We start from the raw sequence: 24,679 nt of genomic DNA on the forward strand, positions 1-24,679 counted from the left end.
CCAAGTGTAGGACCTGGCACACTTGGCCTTGTTGAACCTCATACAATTGGCCTCGGCCCATCTCAGTCTCCTTGTCCAGAAAAGGAGCTGTCAGAAGTGGGATTCGAACCCACGCCTCCAGGGGAGACTGCAACCTGAATGCAGCGCCTTAGACCGCTCGGCCATCCTGACCTGCTACTGCCTTATCAAATGCTATTGATGGAAATAAACCATGAATGTAATTGCTCATAAATCTCTTCTCCTCTGACAATAGCTCCTGCCACTGGAGTTCTCACTGCTGCCAGCTTGGGGCTTTTGATTCCTCCTCCAAATGCATGTTTGTGCCCTATGTAGACTACTAACACTTCTTAACATTTCTTCGAAGAGAGCAGAACCACCTCAATTTAGGGGTTTAACTTGTACAGGCAAAGAAAAGCTGCCCCACTTTAGCAATATTCCTCAGTCAACAAAGACTATGATGCCAGTTGCTAATCTCAGCCATAGTTATTGAACCATTTTTTCCTTTAGAAACACACAATTATTGAATTCTTTGTAGATATACTGTGTGCACTAACTTAATTTGAGCTGTATAATCTCATAATGGACATCAATGAATAGAGGATTAGTTAAAACCTATTAATAAAGAGATATAACAGGCCCTCCAATATTTTCTTTCAAAAGGCACAGTAAGCTTCAAGTTCTGCTTCTAGAGCCAAGCCTAAAAACCCAGCCTGTGTAGTGAGCATCACAGTAGGGGTGAGAGGGAGAAATTACTGCCTTTAAATTGTAGATTAGAAGCAAATCTACCTTGCACGTCTGACTGTAGTTTTCATTTTCCAGGAACTGCTTTATCTTAACATTGCCCTCCTTTGAGGTCCCGAGATCCCCTTAGCAGGTGGTGTCTGAATCATGTCCCAAGACCAGAGTGCCTGTTTGCTTTTGTGCAGAAATCTGGGCTCTGTGAGGGTGCGAGGACTGTGATGGCGTGGGGCTGAGCTGGAGCTAGAACTGTGCACCACCAGCAAGGGAACAGCAGGGCAACCTCCATTCTGCACGTTAGCTGTGAATTGGTATTGCAACTTGCAGCAGAGCAAGGATACCCAAGTGTGCAAAATATCCAAACATTATCTGTTCTAAGGTGGAACAGACAGAAAAAAAAGATACTTCTTTTATGCATGTGTGAACACACATTTACATGTTTAAACTTTAAGAAGAATAAAAGCTTAAAGTTGTTCACATGGCAACTTCTTCCTCATGGTCTGATTCAATGCATTTGAAGTTGATAGAAACTTTCTCCTGCCAACAGTGGAGGCTGGATTGGAGTTCAGGTGAGCTGTATTTAAAAATTTATTTCGACACACATTGGAAAATTGTTTGGAAAATGTGGACTGAGAACAGAGAGGTAGCTAGAAAGAGAGGTTAGCTGAACATCATCTTTGTGCCACTGGGAGTAATTTAGCTGCCTGGCTTTTAAAAGTTAGCTGAGAAGAGAATGACACATCCTAAGAACTATTCAGCAGCTTTTTCTAAATATATTGCTATCAAGAAAAGAAGAAAAATTAAAAAAAAAAAGGCCACACAGTATTTTATACAGTTGACATTCATGTTCCTTCCCAATATTGAAGGAGTGGCTTCTGATGTCCCCAGCGTCCCTCACACCTCTTATAACTCTAACATCATTCTAAACACAGGGAATTCTTTGGGAAGATCACATAATGCTGCTGAGAAAGCTGTCTGTCCTGTCCAGCCAGCACTGACCGCATCTAGGAGGTTCCTCCCAGCCTGGAAGAGACAGCCCAGCGCCAGCAGACAGCAGACCCCAACCCGTATCTCAGAGCACAGTGACATTCTGCCCTGAACCTCAGAGTTACCCACCACAGAGATGCCCAGGGTAGCTCCAGCCACCCCTTTCCCTTGTATCCATAGAAGAGAGGGAACAAGACATTGATAAAGTGACAAGGAGAAGGAAGGCGGCTCCTCCAGCAGTCTGCCATTTATTTCATGGGTGGCTTAGTAGATCACTAGTAATTTACTGCCTGGACAGCAAACTATCCCAAGACTGTTTGTGCAGGGTTACAAATTTCCTTCTCAGAACACAGAGGTGTAATGGACAATGTCACCAAAAAGTAAAAAAAATAGCAACCCACCCCTCCCCCAAAACAAAACTGAAAACATGAGATGGGTGGGACATAGGACTACCATGGTAGTCCTCTGCCATATATTGTCTGTGGCTTCCTTAGCTGAGAAATTTCAAGGCCATTTTCCAGGACACCCAAATCTATTTTTACTATCACTGTCAATTTCAAAGTTACAATAAATAATTACAATCCTGAAAAAGGCATAAGCATGCCAAGATTGCACCGTTATTATTATTATTGCTTTCATGTTACAATAGGTCATAGCAAGACAGGAGGCAGGAGCCTTAAAAACATCCTCTATCAGGTCAGAGCAGATGGAGTGTGCTGTTTCTTGGGGTCCCGTGGTACATTCTGCATTGTGACGGAAGCAGCTCTGTGTAGCACAGAGAAGTGCTGGCTGGACCACAGCAGTACTTAAGAACTGCTGGCAGAGCTGAGGGGCGATGGTTGTCACTTTATTCTGTGCACTTAACTCCTATTAGTACTAATAGAGCTGCACACAAACAGTGAGAGCAGATCATGGCCTGCAGCTATTTATGTATTTCTGCCTCATGTCTTGTATTTTATGGCATTGTTCAGTGGTGTCACCTATAAGCTTGCAGTCATTGTGTTTCTATGTTGACATATGTGGGAATGTGTGTGTGAAATTTCTAGAGGCAAAAAGGACACACACATTTTAAACTGAAGTGTATTCTTCAACAAGGGAAGGGAAGGGAATTTCCTTAAGTAAACATTCTGCAGCACAACCCCCCCACTCCAAGTCTTCGTGTGGCCCCAAAAACTGCTTTTTGTAGGCTGCTGGTGCCCTCACCATCTTGTGCAAGACTTGTTTATTTGTATTGCAATGGCACTTAGAGCTTCCCGAGGAGTGAGGTCCATTGTGTTATGTGCTGGGCACACAGCTGAATAGGAACGAGCATGGCTTTCTGTGTGAGTGCTCTAGAGAGAGAATAGATCATTAAGGTCACTTGTTTTCCTTACAGAGGCCAACGCAGGATTGATTCCTACATTATATTCTATCTGTGTATGTATTTTTCCTTCCCACTTTCAAATAGTCAAGGTGCCAAGATATCACTCACTTCCCTTAGGACTCTTCTGTTGCCCAGATGTCTTGTTCAGACAAAGTTACGCCTGATTTTTTTAAGCCCACTTTTAAAAAATGTCATTCTATTATTTCCAGACGGGGAATATTCATGCAGAGAAGGAAGCTTGTCACAGAGGGAAAGGGGAAGGAAACCTCGGCCCCTGCCAGAGCAAAGAAAGGATTGGAGGAGGCAGCCTGAGTCAACCATAAGAAGGGTCCCACCAGCTCTTTCTACCTCTACCCACTTCTAGACACTCCTGGCCATGTTTGAGACAGCACCATTGAATCCATTCAGCACTACAGCATTGTATCTATTCAGAGAAATGCACTTCAACAGGGCAACCACCCTTAAAAACAGCCCCATTGTTTCTCCTAAAAGCCTCATTGAAATCTGCGTATGTAACTAGCTGCTGTCTGTGAGTTAGCTATACTTGCACATTACTAATTTGAAAGTGAATGCTCCTTGGAGGGTTATTTTACTTGAAATACAGCTTCTTGACAAAATGTTCCTCCTTTCTTCAACAATATCACGGAAATTCTTTCCTTTAGAAAGATGATCAATATTGCTTTGTGAACCAGGATCTGATAGGAATTTGTGTTAAGAACATCAGATCAGTGGTTTAACGAATCACACTGTTCTGTGTCTCTGTGTTTGCATGTTTACTGAGAAGCAGTTTTACCTGGCTTGCCCACCAGAGAGAGACACAATCACTTGCACAAGCACACATACACACACTCACCTCAAAACAATCCTCTTGCATGCTGCCAGTAAAATAGTAAATGCAGTCACACTAGACAGAGTTGCTTCTCGGGGACAAAGAGGAGTTATTCTCCATAATGCATTTTTTGCTATTAAGGTGTCTTGCAGTAGCAGATTTGAAGACTTAACAACACGAGCACAGGCTGAGAGTGCTGTCAGAGCCAGCAGCCAGACCCTGTGGCACCTATTCCTCCAGATGACGGTGCAAAGCAAAGCGGGATGAAAGGATATGATAGATCTGTTCATGTCTGTAGTTGGAAATCCATCGTACTATAGAAAGGCATTATTAGACACTGTAAATGAAACCCAGCAAGTACATCTATTGTCTGAATATCTGCAGCAGTGTGCCAGCCTTCACCCTTTTTCAAGCCCTGTCTTGATGATCAGCAACTTATAATTAGCTGGCTTGGACCTTTGTCAAAGTAGGTGCTTCTTTCAAGATACAGCTGTAGTCTGGGATTTTACCTGTTGCCTGACCACCAATGCACTCACCTCCCAGTGATCATAGAATGGTTTAGGCTGGAAAGGACTTTCAAAGGTCATCAAGTCCAACCCCCATGCCATGAGCAGGGACATCTTCACCCAGATCAGGTTGCTCAGAGCCCCATCCAACCTGGCCTTAAATGTTGCCAGGGATGGGGCATCCACCACCTCTCTGGGCAACCTGTTCCAGTGTTTCACCACCCTCATAGTAAAAAAATTCTTCCTTCTATCTAGTCTGAATCTACCCTCTTTTAGTTTAAAACCATTACCCCCTCTCTTATTGCTACAGGTCTTACTAAAAAGTCTGGCCCCGTCTTTCTTATAAGCTCCCCTTAAGATCAGGTATGTCTGCATTACTGCTTCATATGGCTTCTGGTTCTATGAGTTTGTTCTGCTGAGTTATTTGTGTGTAGCACTGAGGTGCATGCTAAGACCGGCTTCCCAGGTGTGTTAGGAAAGACACATTCAGCCCTCAGAGAGGGAAAAAAATTTCATCTCCACTTTCAAATGAGGGGTTAAACAAAACTGTGGCAAATTTGACTGCTTCACAGGATGTATTAATGGAGTTGATGCCATGTGGATGGCAGAAACTGTACATATTGGCCAGTTGCTTGATACTGTCACTCTAAAGGCCCCCAAAATTAGACCAATTTCACACTAGAAGAGGTGCCTGTTTCTCACATTTTCTTTCACAGTTGGAGTCCTGGTCATTTGTTGATCTTCTGTCCTCATAAAATCTTTCCAGTTCATTTAAAAGTTGGCTCTCTTGTGCATTTCTTAAATTCTTTTAGAAGCTCAAGGTTTGAAATGCTCCCTTACTTCTGAGACCGAAAGGGCAAAACTGGAAACTGAGCACCTTGACCCCAAAGGCCTTATGCTGCCAAATACAGTCAGCAAGAATTTGTGGTAAATGGGGCTGTGGGATCACGTTCCAGTATAAAGTACTAGCTAAATGGTAATTTGTACTCTAAGGCTTCTAAATCTTATGCTTTCCCTTCAGCTTTCTCAATACATCTCTCCAGTACAAGCTAGAAGTTCTCCACTGAGAGATTTACAAACTTCTCTTTGCAAAATTTTACTCTCCACATAAAGAATGGATGGCCAAATAAGGCTGGTAAGTTATTTCCTTCCAGGCAAGAATATCACTTATTTCTATATAATTTTAGAAAAGACTCTTCTTTGTTAGTTTGTTTGCAGGATAACCCATGAAAAAATGATGCTGCCTGTGCCTCTTTCCCTCTCTCAAAGCACACAGTGTAAAGGTATGCATGGAGCTGTACATTTATTACATAGCAACATAGAATGAGTTGTATTATATTAGCTGGTGATTGTCTAGTGAGCATTCTAGTTTAGATAGCACCCAATGTTTCATCTGAACTTTAATTAGTCATTGATCTTTCCTTGTCACTGCACTTTTTTTCTGTGTTACCTGTATATCCACACCAATTAGATACGGAGTATGGGCTGATTCAGAGATTCTTCTTAGCAGGAGCACACATACATAAAAATGTAGTCAGATATTACACTTATTGGAAGCTCTCAAACAAGTGAACTCTGTAAACCTTTTTTTCACTGATATAGTCCCATGGGATTCAGCAAGAGTATCTTATAGTGGTGGTGTATCAACTTGCACTTAGGGGTGTATCTGCTCTCTAGGCTGTGAAACCAAATGAAAAAGTAGAAAATTATAATTTATCTTCATTTTAATATAAATTAGCATTACAGTTCATTAAAGGACTTGAACTTCTGACTGTAGAGTTTTCAGCATTTACTATATGCTCAAGGATTGAAAAGCTGTTTATTATTGTTATTCATATTAAAGCAATGTTTACTGACTGGCCTAATTATGCAAAAGCAGAGCAGGAGAGAGTTTCTACCTGCAAGTCTTACAGTATAAGCTAAATAATAGTAGGAGCAGAATGGAAAGGGAAAGCAAAGGGACAAAGTACTAGGACTGGAGCTGCCTGATTACCAGCAAAGGTGTGCATATTCTGGCCCCACTCAGTCTGTTACCATGCAATACTTCCTAGCAGAATGTTCCCAGACAAACAACTATAGATCTGGAAAGATCAGTGAATTCTTCTAATTAAGGATCCTGTTCACCCATAGGTCTTAAAAGTCTCTTTTAAGTGATGTTAAGCTTCCTCCTTGACTGTGATAGGACAAAAATGTGTTTTCTGTACAATTGGGTTACCTGGAGGTTAGGAAACATGGGAGTATGTCTAGAGTAGCAGTGTTGGATTGAGCTGGCTACTCTGCCTGATGAAGATGTGCGGCACAGTAACAGAAGGGTATTGCAGCAACAGAGTCTTTCCACTGAAATAATTTGTCTTTGCTAAATTCTCTTCCCTGATTAAAGAGATTCATGACATGCTGTCTCATCTCTGACCTCTGATTCCAGTTTTATCAAGAACTACTTTACCATTATAGAAGTGCTTTGGGATGTGTTCAAATAATTTCTGCAAAAGTCCTTCTTACGCTGACACCGATTCCCACATGGTGTAAGCTCACTCCTGCCAGACCACGCTCCTGGCCCACAGACCCATGACGGATTTTTTTAGGGCTCCCGCATCCTCACAACGTGTTTCCCGGTACCAGCCGCCCCGGGACCCCCTCGCTCCCGGGCCGGGGCCGCGCGGCAGGGCCGCCGCTGTCCGCGGTGCTGAGCGGCCCCGGCCCGGCGGCCGTCAGGGCAAGTTCCCAAAAACCTTCCCCAGCTCCAGACACGGAGCTTCCCAGAGGCACCTGCCCTGTAGAAGCGGTTTCTCTCTGTGAGAAGGTGGCAGGTTTGTGGCAGCACCAGTGCCCGGCAGAGCTGGTAGGGAACGGGTACGTCGTCAGCTCTTGGTCGTGGCTACACAAAACTCTTAGTCGTGTTACTGGTGCTCAGGGCACTCTTGCAGAAAAAGGTGATCGTCTTTGTCTGAAATTGTTAAAAAGGTGATTGTCTTTGTCTGAAATCGTTATGTCTTGGGGCCTCACTGGTTCTGAGAGGTTGTATTGTGTCTTTACACTAAGATTCCTGTGTCTGTCCAACAATAATGTACAGAAACTTACCTAGAACTTTAGAAAATTCATCTTACCTATTGATAACAAGACAGAGATATAGCTCAAACCTTAGATTTCGTAATAACTATATCCAAATGGATGTGAGGTTTGGCTCATGAAGAAGTTTTGAGACACTGATACCATCCCATCACAGAAACAGTACTCACTGCCCCCAGAGTCCACAAAGGGTAAATACAGACTCAAAACTCCTATTAGCAGGAAGAGATTTCTAGAGACATATTCTGAATAGCAGGATTTGGGCATCTTCCATCAGAGTGAAAATATTTCTTCTTTACTTGTTTTTGGAAACAGATCCATAATAAATACTGTAGCCATTGTGTTTCATCTTTCCCCCGTTAATCCAGCCTTCAAATAACATTTACATATTTATTCTCAGCATTGAACATACTTATTAGAAATTCAAGATGTGCCACAGAAAAGTTTCTACTGCCTGATTACATGGCCTGTTGTTTTTTTGTGGTTTTTTGTTTGTTGGTTTGGGTTTTGGGTGGGTTGGGTTTTTGGTTTGGGGGTTTTTTTTGGTGTGTTTTTTGGGGTTTGTTTTGGTTTTATGTATGCATCTTCGATCTTGCTTCTGTGAAAGTCTGTGCACACAGCACAAGGCGTTTTACTGCAGGAGATTTGCCACTAAGCTTCACTACCACAGTCCTGGATAGAAACTTCAGGAGTTCAAGCTGGAAATGAAAGACAGACATACTTGAACTGGAAATACAACTTATATGGCTGATGCTTTCCCTCTTTGATAGATAAATTCAATGCTTAAAAGTTTAAATCAATTCCTCTGATTTTTTCCCCACTTGGGTCTTCTAATGAAAGAGGAAAGTTATTCTGAACACAAATGGCCTATACTAAGACTGAAGGCAGTAAGTATCAGTATCATCTATGGAGATCACGTTATCACAAAACACTATTTAAACTCTATGTGACAAGGGATCTGATTTCATCAAGTCAGTAGGAGAGTTGGCAAGTGGGAGAGAAGCAAACAGACAAAGTTTCTTAGGATCTTGGACTGAATAAAAAGCAACTAATTGATGTATCTCACACTGTTTTCTCTAGGACCATATTAGAACTATACCAATGGAAGGAAGTACTAAATATGCATGCAAACATGTTTAAGTGGGAGTAAATATCAGTTCTCTTGGTAAATAATAATGACAGTAAGAATATCTAAGGCAGCACAATCCACCAAGAAATAATAAGCATAATCCCTTTCATTAAAAATGTTTCACTCCATGGGGCCAGTAATCCAAGACTGTTTCCGTACAACTCTGTTGTTTTAACAGCTGTGGCCATGGTATAAAGTTTCACATTTGGAGCTTGAGCACAATTAAAGTCCCCTCAACACCTGATGAAGTTGGTTCTTATTTACTAATTCATCTCAGTAATCAGTTGATCTTGAAGATGTTCGCAATGCTGTGTCCAGAGTAGTATAGAGATTATCTTGGAGTGTGCACTCAGGATGCCTTGAATTGCCTATTTATCCCTTCTTAGTTCTTTATGGCAGCACTTTATTCTCCTGCCTACTTATGACTTGCATTTAGGATTTGGTTTCTGAAAATGTTTAGAAGCCTCAAAGAGCTTAAGACCATCCAGCGGCAGGCACAGCTTAGGGGTTTAAGTTAAAGAGACCAGGCAGGAAAAGAGGAAAAGGAAGAAATATCAGGGCTAATGAAAGGAAACAACTGCAAACAGTAAATTGGAATTGGTTATAGTGGCTGCTAAATTTTTCGTCACAATTCTGCCTCACTTTCTTTGATGCAAGAGTATGTGCTGATACCTCCTTCTACATAGCTTTAGATGGGTACCAGTATCACCAATTCAGAGGAAGAACAGCAAGAAAGTCACTGATTAATGATGAACAATTATCTTAGGATCAGACAGAAATTCTGGTAGAAACAAGACCTGGTCTTCTGTTCCTAATTTCAGGCTGGGGACTAAGCCATGAGGACATCCTTCCATACTTCCGTACACCATTTTGTCCTTCACTTGATTGTCTCTCTGAAAACATTTTTACAGCCAGGGTAAGGACTTCTTTCATTTCACCTTTCACATGGTTATCTTCAATTTTTTCCCAGGCGTGGTCTTAGTAACTTTGTCTCTCTCTGTGCTCTGGCTGACTTCCTTCCCAATGTCCAGCCTAAATCCCTGAAGCCACAGCTCCTGACTTGCCAATTTGATCCTTGCCAGCATGAGTTTATTTCTACTCCCTGTCTTTTCTCCACACTAAAATCAGAAAAACAAAATTGCGGAAAGGAATTTAAAAGGACAATAACTCCTTGAGGTTTCCTTTGCAAAATTTTCTCTGGATTGATCCCTATGCAGCCAGACTAATAGAAAGAAAAATAAAATCACTGAATATGACAGGAATACCCACCTTAGAAACAATCTAAATTCCTGTTAGCATGAATTTTCTTTTATTTTGGAACAGAGTTGAAAAATTGGTTTGTCTTTGGTTTTCCATCAGTCCCACAGTCTGTTTTTCATGCACCTTTGGTGACGTGCTGCTGAGGTTTCTACCAGCTAGATGTACCTTGTAACATGACAAACTTTGTGGACCAGCCTTGTGTGGATTGTGCTGTGTTATCTGTCCTCTGCTGCGCCTGATTTCTTGGCTGATGCTTTCAGCTGAAATATAGAAAACATATTTCATCCACCCAGGCTGTGGCAACACAGCAGATGTGGCCTGTGAGCCAGTCTTCTCATGTTGACCACAACACCATGTGTCAGGTAAAGGTTTGTATTCTGGGCGAATCCTTACTGGTGTGATGTTTTCATCGTTGCTCACAGCAGGGGCATCAAATGGAAGAATGGGCTGCAGATAGCTGAAGAGAAAAAGGCTCTGGGAATTTATTACTTCATTTTTTTCCACAGGAAGAATAAGAAAGAAAAGGCAGCACCTCTTGGCAAACAGTTACATTAAGTGCAGTTTGCAAGAACTGTGCATGAAAAGAAGTTGAAAGGATTTTGATTGTTCATGTAGAAAGAAGACGAAGAAGAGGTAAGCTGGTAAAAGAGAATTAAAAAGGCAGTGGCTGCAGAAGGTAGCTTGGGAACATCTTTTCTGCTGCTTCTAATGACAGAACTTGGGAATATTCATGTTAACAAAAAGTAGAAAATGAATATGCAAAATGTAACAATTTTTGGTTTATATATGATTAATTGTGGAACTCACTCCACTAGAAATGTTTAAGACAACACTCAATTTAGAATCAGTCGCTCACACATGTATGAAGAATTGCATTAACAATAACAACTTATGTATAGAAAGATAACAAACACTGCTCTTAATTTTCTCAGTAATTATCAGAAGCAGCAAGGTGAGGAGTAAACTGCTTATTAGCGAGTTCTTACGTCTGAGTCAGAAACATTTCATTTCAGCTTCTGCCAGCTGGCACTCTGGACTGTGGATAGAGTCCGGGGTCACAGTTTATATTACGGCTGCTACACAGACAGCATCACATCGATGGATTTCACTTCAGCTTCCCTGGTAATTTTGTTAAACACTTGCCAGTGACTGTGACTTGATTCTGTTTGAGAGTTATTCTTTCAAAGTGTTTTTCTTCTCTCTGAAGAAATAAAATACTCTGAAGTTAATCAAGGACCTTGTGTGCTTTTTTATGTGTCACAAGGTCACATATCTTGGGCTGATGACAGGGTTGCAAATGGAGACAAAGTGGTCAGAGGCTGCACTAATCCCTGGCATGAGGGGTATGGAGGAGCAGCAAATAAAGCAGGACCTATGTTAAGTGGATGGGCAAATGCTTTTGAAAGAATCCTCTAAATAGACTAATTCCTCTTTTCCCTGCACAGACCTGGCTAACATTGTTTTGTGTTCACCCTGGATGCTCGGGAGCTGATCCTGAGAGTTTTGCCTTTCTGAGAGCCACAGGACCCAGCACTCTGTCCATGTACCTGTGGAAATATTCCTTGGGTTCAGCTGAACAAACTGAAATAACCCGTGCTGCCCTCAGTCTTTGTTATTGCTTGCTCACCCTAAGTCCTACGTGCAGATGCTGCCGAAGGAAAGTTTGAAGAAGGCTGCCTGACACAAATACTTCCATTTTTGTCAAAAAATCATGCTGGAGATATGTTCATATTTTGTTTATTTGCTTTCCTACTAAATATTCCTACCTCTCACACTCACACATGCTGCCTCTGCATGAGCCAAATATTCCTCAATTTGAGCTCAGATGCCACAGTGATGGGCACAAATAATGATACCGCATGAAATGCAACAAAATATTTCAGCAGCAAGTAGCTTCAGGAAGGTGGATTGTGTTCATTGCCCCAGCAGAATGAAATTCAGCATTTCAATGAAAACAAGCAAACAGTGTCTCTGGGCAGCACACAGCTTCAGAACAGCTTTGGTGTAGTGGGAAAAACAAAACAAAACTAAACTAAACTAAACCCTATTATTTATATGAAATTTTTTATTTAGGCTCACTGTATATATGGATGTGCATATATGTGATTTTTAACTTGTCCTACACAGCAGCACAGCTACAGGTGGCATTCCCTCCCCTTTTTACAGAAATCAGATGTTTTAGTTTTTTCTCCTGCTAAAAGGAGGCGATTAGGCACCCAGAAACCTCACGCATTTCAAATGCTGGAAGTTCCAAAGCAAATAATAAATTGCCTCCCTCCCTGTTGCGGTCCAAGGTTTTGACCCACGTCACAAGCAGGGACTGAAATAGGACTGTGATAACCCTGCATGGGAGGGGGAGGCAAAAGCCTCGGCATTTGCTTTACTCCCAGATGCAGCCCCTGGTACAGCAGTGGGACAGGTGGAATTTGAATGGTGCAGAAAATAAAAAAAAAAAAAAAAAAAGAATTCTTAAAGTATTTATTTTATCTGAATGCTTAGATAAGACACTTTCGCATCTCAGGGCACATCCTTATTTGGAAATATTCAGAAATAATTAATAATAATAGGAACAAAACTGTCTAACGCTTCTACTGAGGATGGTTGCAAAGCTGTAAAATAATATTTTGTGCATAAGTGTGGGCAATTTATCTTGACGCTGGTTTAAATTGCCTTAGGTGAGGAGCAAAGAGCTTATATTGACCATGGCTCCAGCCCTGGGACTACAGGTCAGGCCAGTGACCAGGGAAAAAGAGTGTCACAGTGCACGGGCAGGAACCCCTCTACTGTCTCCAGTTAAAAAAAAAAAAAAAATAGAATAGCAGAGAAATCCTCTTTTCAGTTGAAGGCACCTTAGACAGCTCTGGCAGGACACATTCATCCTCGTGTTCCCCATGGGTCACAGTGCAGCAGCAGATTTGGGCACTGAAGTGGCCCCATCTCAGCAACACAGAGGTCCCTGTGGGACAGGGCAAATTTATCGGGCAGGACAACCCCACTCAGGGCAGGACAGCCAGGGGAAGGTTTGGGTGATGGTGATTGCCTCTTTGGCAAAGGCAACCCAGTCCAGGGCTCCTCTCTTTGTCCAGGGCTGCGGGTGATGCTGCGCAGCCCATGCAGGCAAGGCAGAAACCTGAAAACGACCCTCTCGCCGCGGGTCTCCCTGGCAAATCTGTTTTGCCACACTCAGCTCTTTTCTCTTTAACGCAGCTTCCTATCCCGCTTGAAGTTTTCTCTGTCTCGACAAAGAGTTTCAATGTCACCTTTTCAAATATCATCTGCGATCCCCCCTTTTACCAGGGTTGCCCTTCCCCAGATAATTTCTACACACTTAAGGAAAAAAAGAAAAAGAAAAAAAAAAAAAAAAAGAAAAATAAAAAGAATCACCATCACCACCACAGTCTTCCCTTTTAATCTCGAGCTGTGCGTCTGCCCTGGCTGGGACAGGCTCACGGCACAGCCCAGCGGAGACTGTACCGGGAACCGGTGGCCGTGGGGAAGCCGCGGGGCAGGCAGGTGCCCCGGTGCCGCAGGCGGCTCAGCCTGGGGAGCCGCAGTTTGACGCCTCGCTGGGGCCCTGGAAGAGCCATGGCCAGGCCGGGGGGGGGCTCGTGGAAAACCTGGGTTCTGCCCAGAAAAGGAGTCTTGGGGCTGGGCTGCCAAACAGGACAGAAGCAAGAGCTATTTAGAAAATTCTTAAAAATATACATATTTATGCGTGCAAGCGCATATATATACATTCATATATAGGTATGTGTTTTTATATATGCATATATAGATCTACAAATATATGCACACATGTATGCGCATCCCTTACGTGCCTGCAAGGCCCGATAGCCGCCCCAGGCAGGGGAAGAGAAGAGCGAACCCCGCGCCGGGGGCCGGCGGTGGCAGCCGGGCAGTCCCGGCACCCGGCTGGTGTCCCCACGGGGACCGCACCCGCCGCCCCGGCCACGGGTATGGGCACGACCACGGGCCGGGGATCGGACCCGCGGGGCCGGGGACTGTTCCAAGGGGTGGGTCGGAGCCGGGCGGGGGGAACCAGGAATGCCCCAGACTGCCCCAGGAAGAAGAAACCCCACTACACGAAATGGACTCCGCAATCCCTCGCTTCACAATTAACAATAAAATCAAATAAAAATAAAATCAAATACCGCGAGGGTTATGTAGGGATGGGATTTTTTTTATGGCAGTGTACGTATTATATGAAGGTAATTTGGGTGCTATGAATATAAGACGAAAATACACCTAATTCCATCATCATATAGATATAATATATTTCACTCTCACCACATAAATACAAAACATCCAAATATCCAAAACATTCAGAACAAAAGTTAGTAGCAAGGGCTCAGCGCTCGATTCATTCATTATCTTTTCCAACTAGTTGCCTAGAAACTTCAAACGTAAATAATTTACAATAAAATTACTATTTTCTTTCGGTCCAGATCCTTCTGTCCAGTTCTGGTCTATAATTAATTCTATACACTACAGCAACCATTCCACTTTTTGTAATTTTCTTTTTGGTTACAATTTGGTGGCACGTATTTATACAATTTGTAAACGCCATGTGTTAAAGTTTAAAGAAAAAAAAGAAACTTAAAACCAAAGTAAAGAAATATTTCTTCTTTTTGTTTTTCCAAAGAACTAACTACGTACAGTATCCCTTTTCTGGCAAATTCAAGTACCGAAATTCAACAAGAAATATTCGATCCAGAATACTAGAAAATGAAATACATAGATTTCTGGAGAAAATAGCAGTAAGAATTCTGAAGGGAAAAAAAAAAAAGATTGTTACATAGATGTATTTTAAAGTACAAAAATAACAACAAAGGATATGCTTTTTATATTTTACGTTCGTTTTAAAAGAAGCGTGAGCGATGTACGAGAGGGTTATTTTAGGAGGAAGGAAGGGTAAAGTTTTTTTCTTTAATCAGGTGCATACGGAAATTATTTGGAAAAATGAAATACGAAAAAAAAAAAGGAAAAAAATTACCATCGCAACAGATCTGGATGCAAATCGAGTCGCGACTTCCATTATTTATCTGCATATTTGCTTTTGCAGATAAAGTCCGCAGGACTGGCCCGTGGGAATGAAAAAAAAAAAAAAAAAAAAAGAAAGAAAGAAAAAAAGGGGGCGTTATGTTATCTCGAAGGGAGAGACAGTTTTATTCAAAATCTCTGCAGCCACTGATTTCTGTCTCCCCGCTTCGTGGGTGTATTGTCAAGGCAGTCCGTTCCGGCCCTTCCCACGTTCAAGATTTATCGTGGAAAAGAAAAGTTGCTGGACATTTTCCTGGCTGATATTAAGGGCAAACGGCAAGGACTTTACCCGGGGACTGTAGTGCAGTGAGTGTGAGTGAAACGGGAACCACAGGTGGAACCCCCAAACCTCTGTGCTCAGGAGTCACTGAAGTCGGGGGGGGGGGGAAGAAAAAGAAAGAAAAAAAAAAAGGGGGGGGCATCACCTGGTGGCTCCATCTTCCCCTCTCCGAAATCCTTCTCCCTCGCTTGGCATTGGCTACAGACGAGCCTAAAGAGCCCGGCCAAACCGCACCCTGTCCGCTCTCCCTCTCCGTCCCTTCCCTAACGGTGTCAAAGCAAACGAACAGACAGACATCCCCCCCCGAACGGACAGACGGATCCCCGGGCCGGCGGGGCAGGGAGAGCCGCGGGGGCTGCCCGGCTCTCGCCGGGCTCCGGAGAAGGTCCCCCGGCAGCCGCCTCACCTCGCCCCGCGAGCACCGGGGCCCCGCTCCGCCCCGGCCCCCGCTCCGCCCCGGCCCGGCCCGCGGAGGGAACCGCGCCGCGGGGCTGGGAGGCGGCGGCGAGGGAGGGGGCTGCCGGCAGGCCGCCGCGCCGCCCGTCCCATAAATACCGCCACAAATAGAGACTATAAATATAAATACGGGGAAGTTACTTAGAGTCAGTCCAGTGCTTTTTTCTCAGCGCTTTCTTTATTGTTGGTCCGGGAGTAGGGCTCGAAGGCGGACGAGCTCAGGTAGCGGGCCGACAGTTCCTGCAAGTTGCCCGCCAGCGAGCCGGCCACGGCCAGGGGCGCGGAGGAGAGCCGCCCGGCCACCGAGCCCAGCAGCGCGGGCACCGGCAGCCCGAACAGCCCGTGCCCGGCGGCGGCCGCTCCGTGTAGCGCTGCCGGAGGGGGGGGCCCCGCCGCGCTGCTGGCGGCCGGCGGGTGCGGGGAGCCCCCGGCGGGAGCCGCCGCCGCCGCGCTGCCGCTGCCGGCTGCCAGGCCGGGGCCGCGCAGCGCCGAGCCCAGGGCTCCGGTAGCGCAGGGCGGCAGGAGGCCGGGTAGCCCCGGCGGGGAGAGCAGCCGGCCTTGCTCCAGCAGCCGCAGGACGCTGCAGGTGGCGGCGGTCTCGGATACCACCGACCGCAGCTCGGAGTCCTTGCCCTGGTCCTTTTTCTGCTTGGTGCGCCGGTTCTGGAACCAGACCTTGACCTGCAGGCCGGGGAGAGAGGCAGGGTCAGCGGCGCGGGGAGGGAAAGCAAGGGCTACCCCCGCCAAGGTTGCCCCGGGACCCCGGCACGGCCCCGGTGGTACAGGGGGAAAGGCTGCGGGGGAGGGCGGGAGGCGTCCGGCCTAGTACTTGCTAACGGGGAGCATTTTAAAACGCACAAAGCGACAGGAGCTCCCTGCAACCTGGCTGCTCCCGTTTCGGGGTGGGCCCCAGGGGAACAGAGGGGAATCCGTGAGCCCTTATCGCACTACATCTTTAACCTGACTTAACTTTTTCCTCCTTTACTGTACGCCAGTAGTTCTCTGAGAGCTGGATCCAGCCCTTTCCCCAGCGCTTTTTTCCTCTCAGCCGGCGTCCCGGCGCGCCCACGGGCCGGACCGCGTCCCCCAGGACCGTGCACGGCGGCGGCAGCCGCCCCGCTCTCAGGGACCTCGCACCGCTGCCACCGCCGCTGAGGCCGCTCAGGTCCGGCTGCCTTCCCTGGGTGTAACCACAGCTTTGCACTTCTTCCCAATCTCCAGGCCTGGACAATTTCTTTCCCCTCACCACCCATTTTAAACAATATATAACTTTAAAAAGGAATCCTGGAAGCCCCTCCAAAAAATTACAAAAAAAAAAAAAAAAAAAAAAGGAAAACATACCCCCAACTAAAACCATAAGAAAACCGTGGTGGTTTCTGTAACCTTCGAGCTATTGAACTTGTCATTTCTATCCGGCATGGGAAAGAAAAAAGCTAATTAGCTTGTCAGGGGAATTTATTGTTGTATGATATTTTGCGGAAATATGAAACCGGCTTTCAGAAGTTTGGTCTTTTTAGATGCCTTCCCGCACTCTCTTATAGTTTTAACCGTCCTGACCGCCTCCTGGCCACAGCCACTCTACTCTGCAGAATGGAAGTGAGATTGTCCCCCTCGGAAATATAAGGACTCAAAATTAAGGCCCAAACTTGAGTCTTCTCCCCGGATCTCTTGTACCCAGGACTCGGACCGAAAGTCTCTAACCCAGCAGCCCCCAACGGAAGGTGCCAACCTCTCCACCGGGGCTTTAGCAGCTATTTTCTGCTTGCTGCTGGCTGGGAGCGGCTCGGCCTCTCTCCCTTCTCCCGGCTGCCGCAGCACACCTCCGCGCCCGGGGGACACCCGACACCGGTACCGCGGAGCGGGGGGCACCGAGCCCCGACGGAGCCAGGGCGGCTCCCCGCGGGTCAGCCGTAGTGGGAAGCTGTGCCCCGGCCTGTGGAGGGGTTTGGCTTCGTGGCCCAAGATCCCGCGGACCCCTCCGGCCGGGCCTCCTCACCGTGTGCGGACCCACGGGGCCACAGGAGAGCCCACGAGGGTGTGTGTCCCCACACGCAGGGCCGAGTGGCCCCCTCCGGGGCTCCCCCTTCCTTGACTGCACGTAGTTAATAGAGATCCCTTGCCGGGACGCCTCAGCCACGCACTCGTCAGCTCCATCCCGTACCTCCCCCACGACCGGACACGCGTGGGCGGCCTTTGCCTCTCCAGCGGGCCCGCGACTCTGCCCGACAGCAACGGGGGGACCCGGTGCGCAGCGGAGACGTCCGGGCCGGAACGGGGGAGTCCCACGGAGGGAACCGGAGCCGGAGCGGCGCAGGGCAGGGGAATGGGGGGTAGCCGGGGCTCCCCGTCCCGCTGGGGCTACCTGAGTCTCGGAGAGATTGAGCTGGCGGGCGAGCTCGGTGCGCTCCCGCCCCACGACGTACTGGCAGCGCTGGAACTCCATCTCCAGGCGGTAGAGCTGCTCGGCCGTGAAGGAGGTGCGGGTCCGCTTGGGACGGTCCAGATCAAGCCCCTTAGGCAGAATAATCTCTCTGATTGAACCTTTGGCATCTGGCAAAGAAAGGCGCAGTCAGTTTTACACCCAGACAACCCTCCACACTTTTTTTTTTTTTTAATTTAAAAAAAAAATATTTTTCCGAGGGAAAGCGCCGCGGTCAGAGCCTTCAAGACCGAGACCCGAGTCAGACCGAAGCAGGGTCCCTGAGACTGCGGCACTGCACCTGGCCACTGCACCCAAGGAAGGAGGAAAAAAAAACAACAACAGAGAAGGAAGGAGAGGGCGGTGAGGGCCCAGGGTTCTGGAAATAATCCCCTCAGCCCATTTAAAAATTGGCTTGAATATATTGCACTGATAGTACGACACTGCGGCATTACCCACGGCCCCTCTGGGAGGCTGGGGAGAGATCCTCCAGGCCGGGCTTTGTGCTTCGAGTGCAGGGCTACTCTTTGTTCCCCCTGGGCTCCGGATTAGGGCTTCCTGGAAGCCGACACACACACCCAGCCGCCCCCCAAAATATAAAACCACTATTTTTTTTTCAGAACAAGTTTCCAAGAGCGTTCAGGGGATGGGCAGCGCTGCCCCCGAGCTGGCTGCCTGCCCACCGCGAATCTGGGGACATCTCCAGCCCACCCAGCATCCCGGGGAAAGCATCGCCGCCACCGCTGTCTTGGAGTTTTGGCAAACAGGAGAAGAAGGAGGGGGGGACACACCAAAACGAGGCACCAAATAGCCCGCAGAAACCTCACTTTTCTCGTAGCGCCCACCGAAAGAAAGCGGGACAAATCTTATTAACACGACTGTCAAGATAGAGCCAGATTCATGTTACATTAAAGCCTTCCCAACTTTGCTTTCCGAAATTTTATCTCCTCGGTACGTTTTAAATCGGAGACAATCACATCATTTTAATCTGACCCCTCTCTGGGTCAATCGGTCGCGCAAGGATTAATTATTGTTTACAAGGCCTGCCTCACACTAATTTTGTTCCGATCCTTTCCTCATTCTCCTCCCCCAAAACGCACCTTAATAAAACTGAAATTTCTTCAGTTTGGTATTTTTTTGTGTGTATTGTCTTTTTTTTTTTTTTGGGGGGGGGGGGGGGGCGGGAAGCAGGAGTAGAATGATTTAATCCGTTTAGCCTGGAAGGGAGACGAGGGCTGAGAAAATAAAACGTAAACTATCAGAATAAAATAATTTAAAAGCCCTTTGTCATTCCCCGTTGTTTTTAAGGATGATGGTTATTTTAAAATAGCCGTTTCTACTGGGATGCCGGGCGCGGGGAGAGGGGGGACAGCCGGAGCCCCTGCCCTCCGGAGAAGACCTTCTTGCCCACTCCGACAGCCGGGCGGGAACCGCGGCCCCGCGCCATTGTACGCGGGAGGGATGCGCGGGCGCGGGAGGAGCGCGCCCGGCCCGAGGGGCAGAGCGGCGGCCCCGCCAAGGGCGCACTGGTCCCGGCGGGGTCCCTGAGGGGATGGGCACCCCGGGAAAGCTGCAAAGCCGCACAAAACCGCGGGGCCGGCCTGGTGAGGGGCAAAGCCGGGGAGGAACCACCGCGGCTTAACTTTCCCCCGAGCCGCTGGCGGAAACACAGCGGAATAAAGCCGGGGTGGCGAGGGGGCTGCAGGGCACAGCCCGGCCGGGATGTGGGATCTCTCCTCCGGAGCCATACGAAGGTCCTTCCACCCAAGGACGGGTCATAGGCAAAGCAACAAAACCAACAAATCTCCCGGGCGTGAAGACAGCTCACCTTCCCCCACCCTCGAGAAATACCTCAAACTCATACCTCTAACTAGGATCCTCCTGCAATAGTCCGGATCAGCCGAACTAGATTTACTTTTATTACAATCTTCCGTAGCTGCAGAGGCAGAAAAAGTCCCTTGTTGATCCTTCAAAAAAGAAGTAGAAATATTTCCTTCAGACCCTTTGCTTTCTTTGCCCTCTTTATGTCCGTTCTTCGAGACCCTGTTAGCTTCAGTCTCTGAACTGCATCTAACGTCCATTTTGTCTTGTTTCCCAAACATGTAGTGCAATAAAAACAAAACAAAAGAAAAAAGCCACCCAAAAATATAGAAGAGTAGTAGTAGAAGAAGAAGACGAAGTCTATGCTGGATATTGCACGGCTTAGGGTCAGATCGGTGGGGATCTGTAAAGCACCTTGAGTAAGGAAGGTCGGGTTTTATCCCACTGGAAAAGCAGCGGCTTCCTCAGTCCCAGCGTCCTTAATGTGACGGTCCAGCTTCCCAGAGCGCCCAGTGATCAGGTACTCAACAGTACAACTCTAAAATGATTTAATGTCTGCCTTATTACGGAGACATGTAGTTGTTAGACACACAGAGGGACGCGCACTCGCTGTTTCAATTGATTACGGGTAATTTTGCAGCCTCCACATTTAGGTTACCTCATGAATACACTAAATTGTTTGGATAATATATCAGATCGTAATGGATGGTTTGTGTGCTTGTCCCCAATCAAGTAGAGTTTAGCCAGTGAATAAACTGAAATGATTGGTCTTGCTTTCAGGAAACACACAATCAAAAGACTGAGACTTGCAGAAAAAAAAAAAAAAAAAAAAAAAAAAAAAAAAAAAAAAAAAAAGGAGAGGAAAAAAAGGGGGGTAGAGGGAAAAGAAAAAAAAAAAACTTTTGACAAGATTCACCCTGAATTGTTAGCACCATTAGCAGCCATTATTAACTTTCTTCAGTATGCCTTTGACCTCCCGATTATATAGTGGCTTTCTCCAAAGCACGCCAAATAAATCTCAATAAAGCTGCTAGGAAGGGCTGGAAAAATGCAGTTGTAGGGGGGTGGGAAAAAAAAAAAAGCCCCCTGAATTCTAAACAAACAAACAGATCCCCAGCACGCTCACACACGGAAAGTTCTTCTTTCAAGCAGATCTCTCCAAGGAAGCAGGTTATCTTGGCCAGCAGAAATCCTCCTTAACACATCTCCCCACAGACAGCCATCTTAAACTCCTACCTCTCCTTATTTCAGTCCCGATACTTGCTTTTTGTGCTTCTCCCTCTGTGTGTGTGAGTGCATGTGTGTGTGCTAATTCTGCACCTTCACAAACACTGAACCTATTCGCAGAGCCTGCTCATTGAAAAAAAAAAAAAAAGCAAAAAAAAGCCAGCTTTGTGTGCAGTGGATCCAGGAAGGGGGAGAAAGGGAGAGGGGGAGAAAGAAGGAGAGAGGGAGGGAGGGAGCAAGGGAGGGAGGGGAGAGAGAGATAGCCCGTGAAAAATCTCAACTGCGTGATCCACTAAAGGAGAAAAAAGTTTTACTCTAGCTATTTCATTGTCTCTGCTACAATATCTTTGAGAACCGCAACAGCCAGTAATCCAATAAGACCATTGATTAGGCTACAATGATTCAATTCAAGCAAATGGCCTTGTGCAAAGAGCATGCTCCAGTCCTTCTTGTCACCTTGCAGGGCAGAAGCCCTCTTCATGCTGCTCTCCTTATTCATTCCTTTATGGGAAATGTAGAGCAAAAGGAGTGAAAGATGGCAATTATCTAATTGGACTATTAACAAACAATTCTCTGAGTGTGGCTGTCTGGCAGTGGTTCTTGGGTGAGGTGAAAGGCCACATGTTGCACTGGCCCCATTCACAAAGAGTTTAGGGGCCTGAGAGAGAGAGAAAGAATTTTCCCTGAGAATTTTTCACACAAACGCCGGAGTATCCACCAGCGTGCTCCTCTCCTCCTCATCCTCTGGCTGCCTGGGCCGCTTGCCTGGGAATTTTCCCCAGCTGAAGCAGTCTGGGGGAGCCATGGGTTTTGCTGCAGATGATATCGATGGGTAAGAGCATAATGCGGTGCCTTTGGCAGGGCTGCTCAGCCCCACGGGTCTCATCCTGCCCTGCTGGAGGAATAACAGCCCTCGCCCCACGGGACCCAGTCTTTGCCCAAGGCGGTATCAGGGGTGAAGGATCCAGCGCTGGGGCCCGATCGTCATAAATGGGAAATTCAGGGAAGACAAGAAAAGAAGAGAGGGGGGAAAGAAGATAAAGAAAGTGAAAAGAACAGAAGGGAAATGAAGGGAAACGAAGAGAAAGAAAAAAGAGAAAGGAAAAGGAAAAGGAAAAGAGAAAGGAAAAGAGAAAGGAAAAGGAAAGGAAAAGGAAAAGGAAAAGGAAAAGGAAAAGGGAAAGGGAAAGGGAAAAGGAAAGGGAAAGGGAAAGGGAAAGGAAAGGAAAGGAAAGGAAAGGAAAGGAAAGGAAAGGAAAGGAAAGGAAAGGAAAGGAAAGGAAAGGAAAGGAAAGGAAAGGAAAGGAAAGGAAAGGAAAGGACTTCATAAATACATTTCGATGAGTAGAAATATTAAATCTTGGTCATTTTTCCACAAATCACAAGATAATTTATTTTTATTACCATTGTCTAAAAAGTCAGATGGAGATGAAGTGTTATTCCCAACATTTTAATCAAGCCTTGTAATTTCAACTATGTTTATGCACATAATTGGATGTAGAATGTCCTTCTTGTGGACCAGGTTTTATTTTCCCTACAGCCAATGCATCTCAGCAATCTCTGCTGGTCTGTTGTTATTAGTTACTACTTGTATGGCAGTCATACCCAGGGGCCCCAAATAAATTGCAGCCCCATTGTGCAAGGCTCCATGCAGATATATACAGAGGGTGGAATGAGTTCATTTCCTCCATGAATTCTCAATGCTGTGCAAAGGCCTGTTGTGTGAAGGGATGCTCATGAAACAGGACATTTAAGAGAGATTTGGTCCTTTCAGGAGAAGTGCAACAAGTGGATGCTGAGTAGCGAGAACATTTTCCATGTAGCTGAAGTATAAGTTTGTGTTTAGCGGGTAAGCTTTGTTATGTGATATACATAAACATATGCATGCGTATGTATGCATAGGTGAGGTAGTATCAACAGTCCTGGCTGGACATATTTGTTTAATGCTGAATAAAACAAAGTTCTATTTCAAACATTTTTTACATAACAGATATTTTTTTAGACAGAATAGGCATAATGATTCTCATGAAAGGTCTACTGTGAAATACAGAGAGCAATTATAATTATATTTGCATAAGTGTGTGGGAGTATGTATGACATTTCCCCCCATGTTTTTCGATATGCTAATGTCTAGGCATAGGCCATAATAATAAACATGGAGCTACTGAACTCAATTACACTGTTTGAAGCAGAATATCTGGAGATTAAATATTGTATTTGTGTGATAATCTGGCTTTTTTTTTTTTTTTTCAACAACGTGATCCAAAGCTCCGTAAATGCCAAGGGAACTTTGTTCTACGTATGTAATACCTTAACAAATGCATTGCAAACCCATTTTTGTCTGTAGAAATGAGTGCTTTTGAAAGGCTTTCCCTTATTAAACCAGTTAAATTTGCTTTGACACATCATGAACACGTAGTACTGTTGAAGATCTGGAAATTCAAATAATGAGTCTAATTCTGCAGCAAACTTGTAGTGAGCAGACGAGTCTACCCACGTACAGCCCTGTTGCTTTAATTGAGGTCTGCTCATCTGCAACAAATAGCAAAGTCCAGAACAGCATTGGGAAATTCACATTTTTACCATTTCTGAAGTCAACATTTTCATTAGTCTAGTCATCACCAAACTTTCCTTTACCTATTCTTATTTAGCTTTGTTTGGTTGGTTGGTTTAGTTTTTGTTTGTTTGTTTTTTTCAATAGACTTAAAATAAAGCATTCTTGCATATTATACTATTTCAGGACATAATATGCCCCCCTTCTTACTATGCTAACTCCAGGGTTCTCTGTAGCATCAGCACACATCCCCACTCCACATGTGCCACTGGATAAGCAGATGAGGGGTTACCTCTTATCCCTTTAAATAGTGATTAAAAATGACTTGGCACACTATGCACGCACTCCCTGGCTGCACTGTGCTATGTATTATTGTTGTAAATATAACAAATACTTTAAAAATACAATATGGCTAAAATACAATTTTATTAGTTTGGATTAGCACATGGAAGACTGAAAAAAGTTGTTTCTCAGTGACTACCACTATTTATATTATTTTTATCCTTATTTGATGATCCTTTGCTCAGTGGTTCAGAAAGATACCCTCACCATTGCTACTATTCTAAACTTTTTCTCTTTTTTTGGTCAAATAAATATTTCTGTCCTAAATTCTTGAATGTCAGGCTGGTTATTGTGGTCTGAGCATGGTGCTAAATTGCTATTGAGCTTCAGCGCGTATGCTTGAGATTAGAAGATTAATCAAAAAGATCCTGTGTTTAATTCACTTAACTTACTGTATAAGTCAGAGTCCTGTCCAAATAATATTCTTTATGAGTATAAGCTTTTTTCTCCACTTGAAGAATCGGCTCTTGCCCTCCTTGGCTGTCTCTGTGTTGTGGAGTCATGCCAATAGATTTTTTCTTTGGTGGGGTTTCCATATCTCAGCTGAAGAGAAAAGCAGAGCCAACCCAGCAGTCACAGACAGCTGATTAATCTAAATGTCTAACAGGATGCTCTGCTGCCTGCCACAGGCACCCATTGCTGCCCAGGGGGGCGAATGGCAG

The 24,679-nt window shown here is 45.6% G+C and overlaps 1 protein-coding gene across 1 annotated transcript; it reads right to left on the reverse strand.

Moving 5' to 3' along the window:
- Positions 1-15,801: 15,801 nt before the first annotated feature.
- VAX1 (ventral anterior homeobox 1) lies at positions 15,802-20,175 on the reverse strand (the record flags this gene model as incomplete). The annotated part of the gene is made up of 3 exons (XM_082053066.1): positions 15,802-16,335; positions 18,017-18,204; positions 19,938-20,175. 3 exons carry the CDS (start codon positions 20,173-20,175, stop codon positions 15,802-15,804), a joined length of 960 nt encoding a protein of 319 aa, XP_081909192.1.
- Between the last annotated feature and the right edge of the window lie 4,504 nt (positions 20,176-24,679).

This window comes from Streptopelia decaocto, assembly GCF_964273445.1.
Source record: "Streptopelia decaocto genome assembly, chromosome: 5".
NCBI classification, from domain to species: Eukaryota; Metazoa; Chordata; class Aves; order Columbiformes; family Columbidae; genus Streptopelia; species Streptopelia decaocto.